General features: G+C 49.0%; 1 protein-coding gene across 1 annotated transcript in view; it reads left to right on the forward strand.

Annotated features, from left to right (window-relative positions):
* The window catches only part of PIGK (phosphatidylinositol glycan anchor biosynthesis class K), a 528114-nt gene that overhangs the window by 250185 nt on the left and 264370 nt on the right, over positions 1-13559 (forward strand). The window contains exon 9 of the mRNA XM_085602040.1: positions 2841-3013. Within this exon, the coding sequence (XP_085458166.1) occupies positions 2841-3013 (173 nt within the window). The remainder of the gene's footprint in view (positions 1-2840; positions 3014-13559) is intronic.

Below are 13559 nucleotides of genomic sequence, written 5' to 3' on the forward strand. Positions count from 1 at the left end.
AATGCCTGCTTGTGTTACTGTAATGCTGCCTACAGAGTACAGAGGATTTCAAACTAAGTCATATTCAAGCTCTGAGTGCCAAGAACCATGTTGCTAACTCACTTTCATCATGTTGTATAACTCACTTTCATCATGTTGTATTTGGCCTTTTATAGCATAACCACAGCCTTGAAGAGCATTCCCTGGCTGTTAGTTAAAAATCAATCTACCTGGATGCCTTCAATCTCCTCCACCCCTCACAATCAGACTTTAGGGCTCACCACAGCACGGAGACAGCACTAATGGAAATAACAGACTCCTTCAAGTTTACGCTGGACACTGGCCTTAACGCCGCCCTAATCTATTAGACCGCTCTGTGGGTTTGACACACTCTTACATGGAGATCCTGTTATATTGCCTTGCCTCAATTGATGTTGAGAGGACTGCCCCAGACTGGCTGGCTTCCTTTCTGGGTCATACAGTACAGGCCGAGTGGCTTAAGCCATTTGTTTCTGAAGCAAAGATTCTCAAGTGTGAAGTTCAACAGGGCTCGGCCCCCAGAGGTGGCCAAGAATTTAGGGGTGCACATCGACTCACATCGGTCCTTCAAATTCTAGATCTCAGCAGTGCTTAAAACCTCCTGTAGGATACTGAGGATGTTAAGAACATTTCTTAACCTACCTTACTGGGTAGCCCAGAAAACAGTAATTCAGGCACTGATCCTTTCAAGAGTGGACTACGCTAACATCCTGTATCTAGGGGTCCCGAATTACCTAATTCAGTGACTGCAAATGGAACAGAACAGGGCAATTCATCTTTTGTTTAAACTTCCCAAACACGCCTCAGTCTCCTACTCCTGTAACCCATTGCACTGGCTACTGGTAAAAAAAATGATTGAAGCCCCAATGGTGGCACATTCCGCCTTCTACAAGACTGGTACCAAATACCTGTCCAAAAGGATTGTCGGTACTGTCCTAAAAGACCGCTGTGCTCAGTCTACTCAACTGCTGGATATTCTCTACACCAAATGGAAGAAGAGGGACGATTCAGCCAGCTCATTTCTGGCAGCCAAGTACTGAAATGAGCTCCCTCTTCCTCTCAGATGCATTCCAGAGAAGAATTTATTTAGAAAGCAAGTGAAAACACATTTGTTCAGATTGTGGGGTGGTTGATATTCTCCTTTTTGGCCATCTGTCTTGGCGCTGGGACACTCTCGCAGTAGCTGCACACTGTAGAAATCTACTCATTCATTTATTGCATTTCAGAACTTCCCCATAATACATAAGGCTCTGGCAGGACTCAGCCTGTCTGTCCTAGGATTCCCATGGGGTCGTTTTGACTCAAATCTCTCTCCATTTGGATGCTAAAATACAGATCATTTGGAATCGATCACCACCATGTGCATTTCCCCTCTCAGAGGAACCGAAAATGATTTTCTAAAATGTACCTAGTTAAAGAGCCTGCTATTGTTCTGATGCGCCTTATTCTTTCTGCAGGCAAAATCTGAAACCTGGCACGTGCAGAACTAAGGGTCACCGCCTGAAACTCTCCCACGCTGAGCAGGTGTTAGTCTGCCCTCCCAGCCCCTCCATGTGCAGAAGCAAAGGCTGATTGGAACGTATCTTCTCCTAAAACATCAAGACCTTTCCAACTTGATCTCTTTAGATGTGTGTCTTCTTGAAGGACCAGAAAGATATGCTTATCAATCAACGGAGCATACTCGTGATAGGTCTGATCCTGCACCATATGGTTGTCCATTTATAATTACCATCTAAACAACTCCCAAGCTCCATACAGCATTTAAGCGCTGTGTAAATATGAGGTAGGTGCTTTCTCTTGATTGCACAACTTTCTCCAAAGTGACCATTTTAAATAATTTCTTTAACACACTACATCTCGAGGTAGATTTTATCCTCCTGAAGCTCTCTTTCCAATAGCTCAAATTCCCTCTCTCTTGGATGTCTCAGAACTCATTGGATGAGATACCACGCTTGGATTGTTGCAATCTGGAATATGTATACACTACAAGTATCAGTGTTTAAATAGTAACCCTAAACCTGAAGCTTTACATTTTTTTGACCAGTCATCAACATTTTAAACTTGTTCTTTATTGCCTATCTCCACTGTGGGGTTGTTTTATACACTTATAACTCATAGGCGATATCGTACCTATTATAATGGTTCTAACGTATCGCTACAATCAATCAGGGGTAAGCGCAGCTACTTACCCGCGAGGGTCTCAAGGCGTGAGAGGGGGGGGGGCTGCTATGTTGATTGCTGGGGTTATCCGAAGAGCCAGGTCTTCAGGTCCTTCCTGAACTGGAGCAGTGTGGGGACTTGCCGGAGGTGGAGGTTGTTCCAGGCCTTGGCTGCGAGGTAGAAGAAGGCCTTTCCTCCTGTTCTGGTCTTGTAGATGCGCGGGACAGTGGCCAGAGAGAGGTCAGCTGATCGGAGGTGTCTATTGGGTGCGTGGAAGGAGAGGCGGTTGTTTAGGTATGCTGGTCCAATGTTGTGGAGGGCTACCTGTAATAGATTTAAGTACAATCCTGCCAACCTATCCTTAATATGAAATCCTGTTCCGGCCCACTGTGTAAAACATAAGTGTTTGGTACCTTACACTAAACATAACCGCCCGCTGTGGTCAAAGACTAAAAGAAGTTTGCTCAATGTTGTGAGAAAACCTTATGAGTGTGGAATATAATTAAGTACAGTATTTTGGTTACAGGTACTTAACTTCATTGAATGGTCCAAGCTTTTGAAAAGATATCTTACGGTATTGAGGTAAAATACCACTCTGTTTGCTTTGAAATGCAACTTGTACAGGCAAACCACTCCGTTTAATGCAGGCTATAACATTTCAGTTTCAGGTATGTCCAAAAAGTTTGTGTGTTTCCACCCCTGGACATCGAACCGACCTGTTTCAGAGAGACCCACAGAATGTCCTCATTACAGATTTCTTTGGGAGTGTTCGAAAAGTGGAACTTACTGTGGACACCATTACTCTGGATCCTAAATTAGAGCACGTAGAAAAAAGGTATTTTATCGAGCGTATAATCTTTGATGCCTGCCTGTACAGCATGCCAATCTTTGTGACGTGTATTGTATTCTGATTGCATTTATATAGCGCTTACTACCCCCGATGAGGCTTTGAAGCGGTTATCTTGAGGATATCGATGTGAATTAGAGAGATGAAAATATCGTGGACGTGGGCGAGGGTATACTAACCACATATCCTCCTGGAAATGCTGTGGCTTACTGGGTGCATTTCACTCATTATTTCGCCTTGTTCCTGCACAGTGCGTGCTACAGTGCTTGCGTCTGTGGAGCAGGATTGTTATTTGCAGAAACTCTCAAGGGGGCAGCGCCGTGGGGCATGGAGAGGCGTGGCCCCACCGGGCATTTGTACACCCTGCAGGGGAACATTAATTACATACAAGCTGACAGACACGCATGAAAAAGTATGGGAACCATCATCCTCCGTGTAGTGGGAGAGCGGTCAGGAAGAGTGGTGACACCTGGCTATAAAAACGACAACCTATTTTGTAACTGTTACACATAGTCCTTAATGGAAAATACATGCATATTAACTAATCTGAGAAAGGGCATTTTTACCTTATGAAACCACAGTTGGTTAATGCAGTCACTTGGGGGAGGGAGGGAGGGAGGGAGGGAGGCATGTCTGCCTGTCCGTCTGTCCGTCTGTCCTTGTCCCCGTTCGACCAGAGAATTGCATCCTGGTTGGTGCGGTGGGAGACGGGTGGCTAGAACATTTGCAAATAGACTTCATGTTTAAAATGAAACAAATGCTTTCCAAATATGTTCATTATTAATGGACTGTGTGTACGGAGTGCAAACATTTTATTGTGCTCATTAAAAGACACACTCCATAACTCAGCTCGTTACATCCTACATTATTTCTCAAAAAGAATAGTTACCCTTCAAGCTTGACATAACTCAATCAATTAAAACCAAAAGGGGTTCCTAACCATTTAAATGTGCTAATTAATCATTTGCACACATTGGCATTTCTTTCAGTAGCCGGCCCCCTGGCGATCAGGGTTGTTTATTTATTAGCTCTGCCCCTTCCTCTGCCTCACAACACAGGAACCCCCCCCCTCTTCCCTTTTAGTGGGAGACACCTCAATGTCGGCATTAAGTGTCCAGGGGGCTGTCGTTGTGAAACCACACATATAGGTACTGGTTTTGGAAAATTAAAAAAAACACATGGGCAGCCCTTCTCCATGCCCCTTCCCCCCGCTCTCCCCGACCTCTGCCTAAAAGTAGTCTATTGTTACGATAAATGTATCCTTTGCGCCCATCCGTATACTGACATGGAATCATCACTCCTTATTTCTTTCACCATTGATTCCTAAATTCACGCTACAGCTCGAGCCATTCGATGAAATAATTATTTGTTATGCTCTGCTGCCATCTTTTGTTTGTTGCGAGGTAGGCATACCGCGTGCAGCAGTTCTTTTGTCCACATAAAAACATGAATAGAGCTAGAAAATTCAGTATGCCAATGAATTGAAGGAGGTGAAGAAAGTCGAGCCTATTTGCTAGTAGATTTGCTGTTCCCCTAATGCTTTGTATAATTTGGTTTGAGAATCTTCTCTAGTCTGGCATGCAGGGTGGCATTCTGTTATAGCCACACAGACCAGTGTCCTACAGCACATATAAAAACTGACATTACATCTTTAGGTAACCGTTTGTAGAATTCTTAGAGTGCTTTATTCTTCCGGATTGTTAAACAATTATAGATGTCCATCCATGTGTTTAACACGATTTTCCATAATAGGACAAGAGGAAAGCTCTGGTTAAAGCTGAAATATTGGTTCCGCAGTTTTATTATGCATTACGCAGGAAATAATTTTTACTAAAATTCTTATAGTATGTGATTACCACGAGGAGTGAAACCGACTATTTATTGCACCTTGTTTTTTAATTCCTGCTGAGTTGAGAGGGCTGGAAATAAAGATGTAATTAACACACGAGGTTAGAGATCCGTGTGAGGTAATCCCCTCACTGCAGAGAACTCATTTTAAACGCAGTGTCATATGCTCGCTCACAGCAGCCCCTTCGGTGGGTGATTCAAATAAAAAACAAGCATTTGCAATGCAATAGGTCTCGCATTTACGAGAGCTTGAGCTATTGGCATTGTAAATGACAATGCCATTAATCTATGTGTTGTTTTTGAAACCGCTAAATAAAACGCATTGTCATTTACAATGCCAATAGCTTTAAACTCTTGCAAATGCGAGACCTATTGCATTGTAAATGCGTTTGGCGCCCGTGCTGTAAAAATAAAATAAAAAAAAGCGTTAGGCGAGAGCATTTCCTGCCTGAAATAGCAGACAGGACAAAGCTATATGAGAAAAGAGTGCTCTGAGGCTGTAATTAAAGCCTACTGAGTAACAACACAGGTAACAGGGGGTTTACATATTGGAGGTTAGAAAATGAGAAAAGGCGGTACTAAGGAAGGACTACTAAGCCTATCGACCAATGATAAGCCACAGTTCATAGTGGACGATGACAAAAGCCAATGTAAAATATGGGCGGAGAGTGGGCGGAGTTTCAAGTTCATACCCGAATACAGCATGCCAAGCAGAGCAACGCATGCGCTGCCCAGGCTCGACTTAAAAATGAATGTATCTATATTTGAAGTGGGACAAAGACATGGCCAGGGCCATGCTTGCAGATAAAGACGTGTTCAAACACCGAGGTTGCCCGGCGAAATGGGACAATAAATGGGCAAATTGGAATGTCTCCAGGTGCGAACTATGTGTCTCTCCTACAGTGGAATTGCGCAAAAATGCTAAAGATATTGTTGCTCTTCCTATCTAACATCGTAATGTGCAGTGATATGCGTATATATGTGCAACTGCTATATTTGCGTTTCACTGAATATATGTGGACCTGTGGTCGATTGTTGTACCATCACAACGGTTAAATAAAAATAAAATAAAAAAATTACTGGTCCTGTCTGGAATGCAACTGGTGCTCATGTAAACCGCTCTAATACCTTGGGGTCAAGTTCGCGCTATAGAAAACTACAAAAAAGAGATGTTCATCAGAATGAATGATGACTTATTATCTGGCTGGCTGGCTCAGCTGGAAAGGTATTGCTCTTTGAAGGCAGGTAGTCAGGCCGTCTCCACACTCAGCCACATTCTTTGCCAGTTATTTCAATTTTACTGTGGTCAACCTGTGGCCAGGCACATTGAGTAAAAGCAGCATCTGCAATGCTTTCGGATGTATTCATTATTGGGCCCAAAACACCTCTCCTCGTCCCCCTTGTTTATCCCACCAGCGTTTCTTTGACAGAATGCAAGTGTACACAAATTAAACCCTGTTATCTCATTGCTGTTTTGCCTACTACACATATAACGCTTAAAGCTTCAAAAAGTTGACAACCCCCTAAAGCCAGCCGTTAAAAAACGAGTATTAATAATTTTCGTAGGTGTACGTTTTAAAGATAAGCTCACAGCTGCACGCCGGAACATTGCCAAATCTCTATTTAGTATTCAACTCTCCCTCCAAATTATCAGCCCAAACTGTCTAAGAGTTTCTCATAAATGAATAGAGCCAGGCCTCACAAACCGAGGCTTACAGAGCCGCAGACTTTATCCTCCTCGTGTCCAGATGTCTGCAGGTCACAGCAGGTTTTACACCTTTGAGTCATGCTGCTTTAAAAGTGAGGGGAATTGCGTGCACTGAATTTGAAAAAAGCAAATGCACGAAGCAAGGAAAGGGTGCAGTAGCTAGGTGTCCCTGTGGGTGCAGTGCCTTATGTTAATAGAGGTCTGTTTAAAACTCCACAGGGAAACCTAGTAACAGCCTGTGGTACTGCACCCTTTCCTTGCTTTGTGGATGGGGGGAGATGCAGCTCCGAAGAAAGTGCGGTGCTCGTTAAACGGGCGCCACACTAAAAGTATGCATGAGATGACTTTGTAAGGGAAACAAAATGAGGAATAATAATTCAGGGAGGATGGGCGGTGGTGGTGTGGGGACGGCACTGGGTAGAAAAAGTACAGCAATGATGGGAGTGGGGGAGGGAATGAGAGGCAACAGATTGCCAGAGCTGGCAAACCCCCCCCCCCCCAAAAAAAACAATTGTCGTCACCAATTTATAAAGCAGTAACAAGTCCAGTCATTATGGGAGGTTACAAATGCAGAAAAGGCAGTACCAAGGCGGGACTACTAAGCCTACTCACAAATGAAAAGCAACAATTTTGCAAGCAGAGAAATAGGAGTCAATTGAAAAGATAGGCGGAAGTGGGCGGAGCTTCTATGCCATACCTGAATACAGCATACCTCACAGAGCAGCACATGCGCTGCCCAGGCTCAACTTAAAAAGGCAGCAGAGAATAGAGAAAAGAGACTGTTGGATGCTGCCCTTCACCTATGTAAGGGCGCTGGCTGTGTAAACCTTCTACTGACCATCCCTCTTGCTGTGTCTTAGCACACTGAAGCAGCCTCTTTAAATCAGCAACGGCATACTGCATCCCAGCAATATAACCATAACACATAAAAACTTGGCACACCGTAGTATAGAACAACATAACGTATTTCCATTATACTGTAACTCAACATACAACACTTGGCAGCTCCTACAAAAGTGGTCTGATTCTTACAAGGTGATCAGATTCTTACAATGCTGCTCTAATTGTTCTATGTTTAATATATAACATTTTATGTAAAGATCACAGATTTTTAACGATTTCAATACCCGCTTTAGAGACACGCTTTTGCCAAACTATGCACTATACCCCGTTTCGTCTTAAAAAGAACAATGTTGCAACTCCAAAACAGGGCGAGTCAGGCATGTGTTCAAATGTTGGGTCCAGCCACATATAATGAAATCTAAGAAATTAGGCAATAGAAAGCCCTATCAAGCTAACACACAACACAATACTAATGCACGCTCCCTTAAGTGTGGGGTCTCCACCCTAAAGGTACAGGAATACTGGCAATCCACCTACAGTGGGTGGGAATGACATTTTAATGTGAACACCATTGTTAATGTCTTCTCTTTTGTATTTCAGCAGATACTGTACAACCCAGAGGCAGTGGCAACCAGATAAAATAGTGATAATGGACAGTGTCAGAAGCACAGCTAGCATCTAGATGAGGAAAGCAGCGAAACTGGTGGTGGAGAGGGGCTTAATCTGAAAGAGACACGTTAGTGATAGATTCCTTACTTTAGAATAATCCCCTGGCGTCAGACTGGATCCGGAAAGTTTTGCTAGCAGTACCCCTGCGCGTCAGTAGGTGGCGTCATGCGGCTCTGCGTCCGTCGCTGGTGTCGTAAGCGCCGAGATGACGTCACAGAGACTACTTAGGCGCCACCCATGCGCGCTGACATACGTTCTTTCTTTTTCCGTGCCAGCAAGCGCAGATACAGTTAGAGCACGTACCTTAGTCACTTTTTGACTACACTTTTAAGACTTTTGTCTCCCCCCTTTTTTCTCCTGGTGCATGTAGGGATGCATGGATTGAAGTCTTGGGGGGCCTGCCGTCGCAATATGTCGGTGGCGGACCCCCACGATGTTTGTCTCTACTGCCTGGAGACTGGCCACGACTCCTGGGACTGTCGGGCCATGGCCCCAAAGGCCTTGAGGGAGCGGCTCCGGAAGCTGCTGGAGGTCCGGTACTCGTCCCAACGCCGTTCCAGGTCCAGGGACCGTTCCCGGGAACGCTCGCTGGGCTGCAGTCGTCGCCCCTCGGGCTCCAAGTCTTCGCCCTCGGATTCGGGTAAGCGACAACATAAAAAGATGTCGAAGAAGCGAGTTCGCTCTCCGACGTCCCCCTGTCGGTCCTCGGATGCGGACAAGGGGGACAGGGGTTCTGCCCCTGCGGCTCCTTCGGAGCCTGGGAGTCCGGCGGCCTACCCGCCTTACCCAGGTCCGTCGGCGACTCCCGAACAGGTGCAAGAATTTCTTGCTACCTTGGACTGCCTTTTTAGGTCTCGGGCTCCCGCCGGTGCGCCTTCGGGCCCCGCGGTCCCGTGTCCAGATCCTGTAGGGCTGCCGGCAGATCCTGCTTCGGCGCCACAGGATCCTGCACCATTGGCTCCGGCCCTGGCGCCACAAGGTCCAGCGCTGCCGGTCCTGGAGCAACCCTCTGCTCCGGTGCCACCCTCGGCTCCGCCTCCGGTGCCGCAGCGGGTGCCGTTTGTCCTGCCCTTGCCCCGGTTCCAGAGCCATTGTGTTCCTACCTGGGATCCACATTGGGACACGGTGCCGGCTCGGCCGGCGCCGTTCACGACGCCGTTTCCGACACCATTTGTTCCTGCTCCGGCCCCAGCTCTGCCATGGAGGACGACTTGGAGGGGTCTGAGGACCCTCTTGCCCGTCAGTGTGACTCCGAGCAGGACTGGGTGGACGACTTGGAGGATGCCGGCGACCTCGACGTCTCCTCTGACCCGGGGTTTGCCTATCCCCCGCCTACCATGGAGGATGGCGCCTCCTACACGATGATGCGCCGTCGGGCAGCTGAGGTCCTCAACCTCGATCTCCCTATGGTGGCCCTCAAGACTAATCTCCTCACTGAGGTGCTCCAGACGGCATCCACTTCGTCGGAGCCCCAGCTTCCCTTCAACGACGCCCTCACTGACGTCTTGTTGGGCACTTGGTCGAGGCCGGCCACAGGGGCACCTGTGGATACGAATGTCGCCAGGCATCACCGCCTGGCGCCTGGTGACCCCGCGTTTCTGACCACTCATCCTACGCCTGAGAGTCTGGTCATCCAAGCTTCGACGTCGCAGAGTGCTTTTCTCGTGGCTCCGCCGGATAAGGACTCTAAGAAGCTGGAACAGTTCGGAAAGCGGTTGTTCTCTTCGGCCAGCTTGGGGCTGCAGTCGGTGAACACTGCCTGCTTATTGGGCCGCTATTCTCACGCGGTGTGGGATATGGTTGCTCAGGTGTTGCCTCAGTGTCCTGAAGAAGTCCACGCTGTGCTGTCCCAAGCAGTTGCTAAGGGTAAGGATGCGGCTAAGTTCGCCATTCGGTGTGGTTTGGACACTGCTGACTCACTCGGCAGGGCGATATCTATGACGGTGGCGCTTCGTCGCCACGCCTGGCTGAGATCCACTGGGTTCTCACCTGATGTTCAGAGCTCGCTCATGGACATGCCCTTTGATGACACTCACCTGTTTGGCGATAAGGCCATGCACTGGAGTGTTTTAAGGATTCGCGGGCCACAGCGAAGTCCTTGGACCTTTCCGCAAAGAGCCCGGCCACTCCTGGGTTTCGTTCCTTTCGTGGCCATGGCAGAGGCGCCCAGGCACGTTCCTTCAGCAAGCCTGTGCAGAACCAGCCTCAGTGCGGACGCGGCTTCCGCAGGGGCAGTTCTGGGAATCAGCTTGGGGGTCAGTCCACCTCCGCTGCTTCTACCTCCAAACCTTCCTAATCCGAGCTTTGTGGAGCACCCCATGCCGGTGGGTGGCAGGATCCGCCACCACCTCCCCCACTGGCGCGGTATCACATCAGACAAGTGAGTGTTGCAAATAATATGCATGGGTCATTCTCTTCCCTTTCAGTCCTCCCCTCCTGCCATGCCACCTCGGTGCCACCGCATGTCGGGGGATCACTTGGTACTTCTCCAGCAGGAAGTCACGGCCCTCTTGGCCAAGGGGGCCATCAAGTTCGTTCCTGGGCCAGAAGTAGGGAATGGATGTTATTCCCACTACTTTCTGGTCCCCAAGAAGGACAAAAGGGGCCTGCACCCTATCTTGGACCTCCGGAACGTCAATCGCTTCCTCCGGAAGGAGAAGTTCAAAATGCTGACTCTGGCTCAGGTCCTGGCTGCCCTCGACCCGGGAGACTGGATGGTAGCGCTGGACTTGCAGGACGCATATTTTCACATCCCCGTCCTGCCGGCCCACCGGCGTTACCCGGAGTACTTTCAGTTTGCTGTGCTCCCCTTCGGCCTTACCCGCGCCCCTCAGGGGTTCACCAAAGTGATGGCGGTGGTCGCAGCTCATCTGCGCAGGTCTGGGGTGTCAGTCTTCCCCTACCTCGACGACCGGTTGTTGAAGGCGGGCTCGCCCCAGACAATTGTCACCCACCTTCAGACTACAGCCGACCTCCTGCATTTGCTGGGGTTCTCCATCAACATGCCGAAGTTGCACCTGAGTCCCTCTCAGAAGCTCCCCTTCATCGGAGCGGTTCTGGAATCGACGCTGTTTCGGGTTTATCCTCCCGAGCAGCGAGTCTGGGATATTCAGGCTATGATTCCGATCTTTCAGCCTCTATCCAGGGTTTCAGTCAGGATGACCCTCCGGTTTCTGGGCCTGATGGCCTCCTGCATCCTGCTAGTGCAACATGCCAGATGGCATATGCGGGCTCTGCAGTGGGACCTGAAGTTCCAGTGGGCGCAGCATCAGGTCAACCAGTCCGATCGTGTCCAGAACTCAGAGGGCACGGCGCGACAATTGCAGTGGTGGCTCACGAATCGCGATTGGGTCAATGGCAGATCCCTCTCCCTTCCTTAACCGGAGCACACAGTGGTGACGAATGTGTCCCTCCTGGGATGGGGAGGCCTCTTGGGAGAGGCAGAGATCAGAGGCCTCTGGTCTCCGGCGGAGGCACGGCTCCATATCAACCTTTTGAAGCTTCGGGCGATCCGTCTTGCTCTGAAGGCATACCTTCCCTCTGCCCGGGGAAGTGTGGTGCAGGTGTTCACGGACAACACCACCGCCATGTGTTATTGCAACAAACAGGGCGGTGTGGGGTGCTGGACCCTATGTCGGGAGGCTCTGCGCCTGCGGACATGGCTGGAACATCAAGGTGTTACCTTGGTGGTTCAACACCTGGCAGGTTCTCTGAATGCCAGGGCGGACGAACTCAGCCGCCAGTGCTTGATGGATCATGAATGGCATCTGAACTCGGACGTGGCGCAAGGTCTCTTCTCTTTAAGCAGTGGGGAGAGCCTTGGTTAGATCTATTCGCCACCGGAGAGAACGCGCAATGTCATCAGTTCTGCGCCTTGGAATTTCCAAGGCGGCACTCGCTAGGCGGCGCTTTTCATCACGAGTGGAGTTGCGGTCTGTTGTACGCCTTTCCGCCTATACCACTTCTGCCCAGAGTGCTGAAGAAGATTTGGCACGACTGGGCCCAAGTCATCCTTGTGGCTCCATATTGGGCACGAAGATACTGGTATCCCGAGCTACTCAGCATGGCGATCGATCCCCCGATCCGACTGCCTCTTTGGGAGGATCTTCTGTCGCAGCAGCAGGGGACGGTCCTCCACCCGAACCTGTCCAGCCTCCACCTCCATGCGTGGAGATTGAGCGGCGACAGTTGACAGCTTTTGATCTTCCTCCCGAAGTCTGTGATGTCATTCTGGCAGCCTGGCGTCCCATCACTAAAACGGTATACGCCTGCAAATGGAACAAGTTTGTGGCATGGTGCACAGCTAAGACTGTGGATCCCCTTCCTGCCCCTCTTTCCGAAGTCCTTCTGTTCCTTCTTTCTTTGGCCCAGCAGGGCTCTGCTCTGGGCACTATCAAAGGTTATCTTTTGCCCATCTCCGCCTTTTTACGGCTTCCAGATCAGCCTTCTCTTTTTAAGTCCCCAGTTTTAACTGTTTCCTGAAAGGCATGACGCAACCTTTTCCTCCCGTGCCGTTCATCGTGCCTCAATGGGACTTAAACCTTGTCTTGACATATCTGATGTGTGCTCCCTTTGAGCCCCTTCATACCTGTCCTTTGCAGCTTCTCATTCTCAAAACGGCTTTCCTGGTAGCTATCACCTCTGCCAGAAGAGTGAGTGAGCTCCAGGCTCTTTATTCTAAACCTCCTTTCCTTTCTGTTCATCCGGACAAGGTGGTTTTAAGGACACGTCCTTCTTTCTTACCAAAGGATTTCACGCCCTTCCACATCGGGCAGACCATCACTTTGCCTACCTTCTTTCCGCCTCTGCATCCTTCCAAAGAGAAAGAGAGGCTCCACCGTCTGGACCCAAAACGTGCGCTCTCTTTCTACCTGAAGCGCACACAACAGTTCCGGGTGGATGACCAGCTCCTTGTTGGCTACGTGGGCACCAAAAAAGGTCGGGCTGTGCACAAACGGACCATCTCTCAGTGGGTCGTTCTCTGCATCAAGGCCTGTTACTCGTTGGCTAAGAAGGAGCCTCCTGTGGGGCTGCGTGCCCATTCTACCAGGGCAACGGCAGCCACTAATGTCTTGGGACGCGGCTTTCCCTTGCAGGATATTTATCAGGCAGCTACGTGGGCCTCGCTGCACACGTTTACCAAGCATTACTACCTTGACAGTCAAGTCCGGAGAGACGGCTTCTTTGGCCGTTCTGTTCTCCGTGACTCTGGTGTAATCTATTCGCAGACCCACCACCGGGGTTGGTATTGCTGGGGTATCTATTCTAAGGTAAGAAATCTATCACTAACGTGTCTCTTTCAGATGCACAAGTTACTACTTATGTAACGATATATCTGTAAGAGACATTAGTTAGTGATCGATTCCTTACCGCCCCACCCATCCTCCCTGTTCTGTGAACTGATTTGTAGGGTTACGGTCATCCCTTTCAGGGCCCTAGTTTTCTTGGCAACAATGTCGGTTTCTT

This window comes from Triturus cristatus, chromosome 4_2, assembly GCF_964204655.1.
Source record: "Triturus cristatus chromosome 4_2, aTriCri1.1, whole genome shotgun sequence".
Taxonomy (NCBI): Eukaryota; Metazoa; Chordata; class Amphibia; order Caudata; family Salamandridae; genus Triturus; species Triturus cristatus.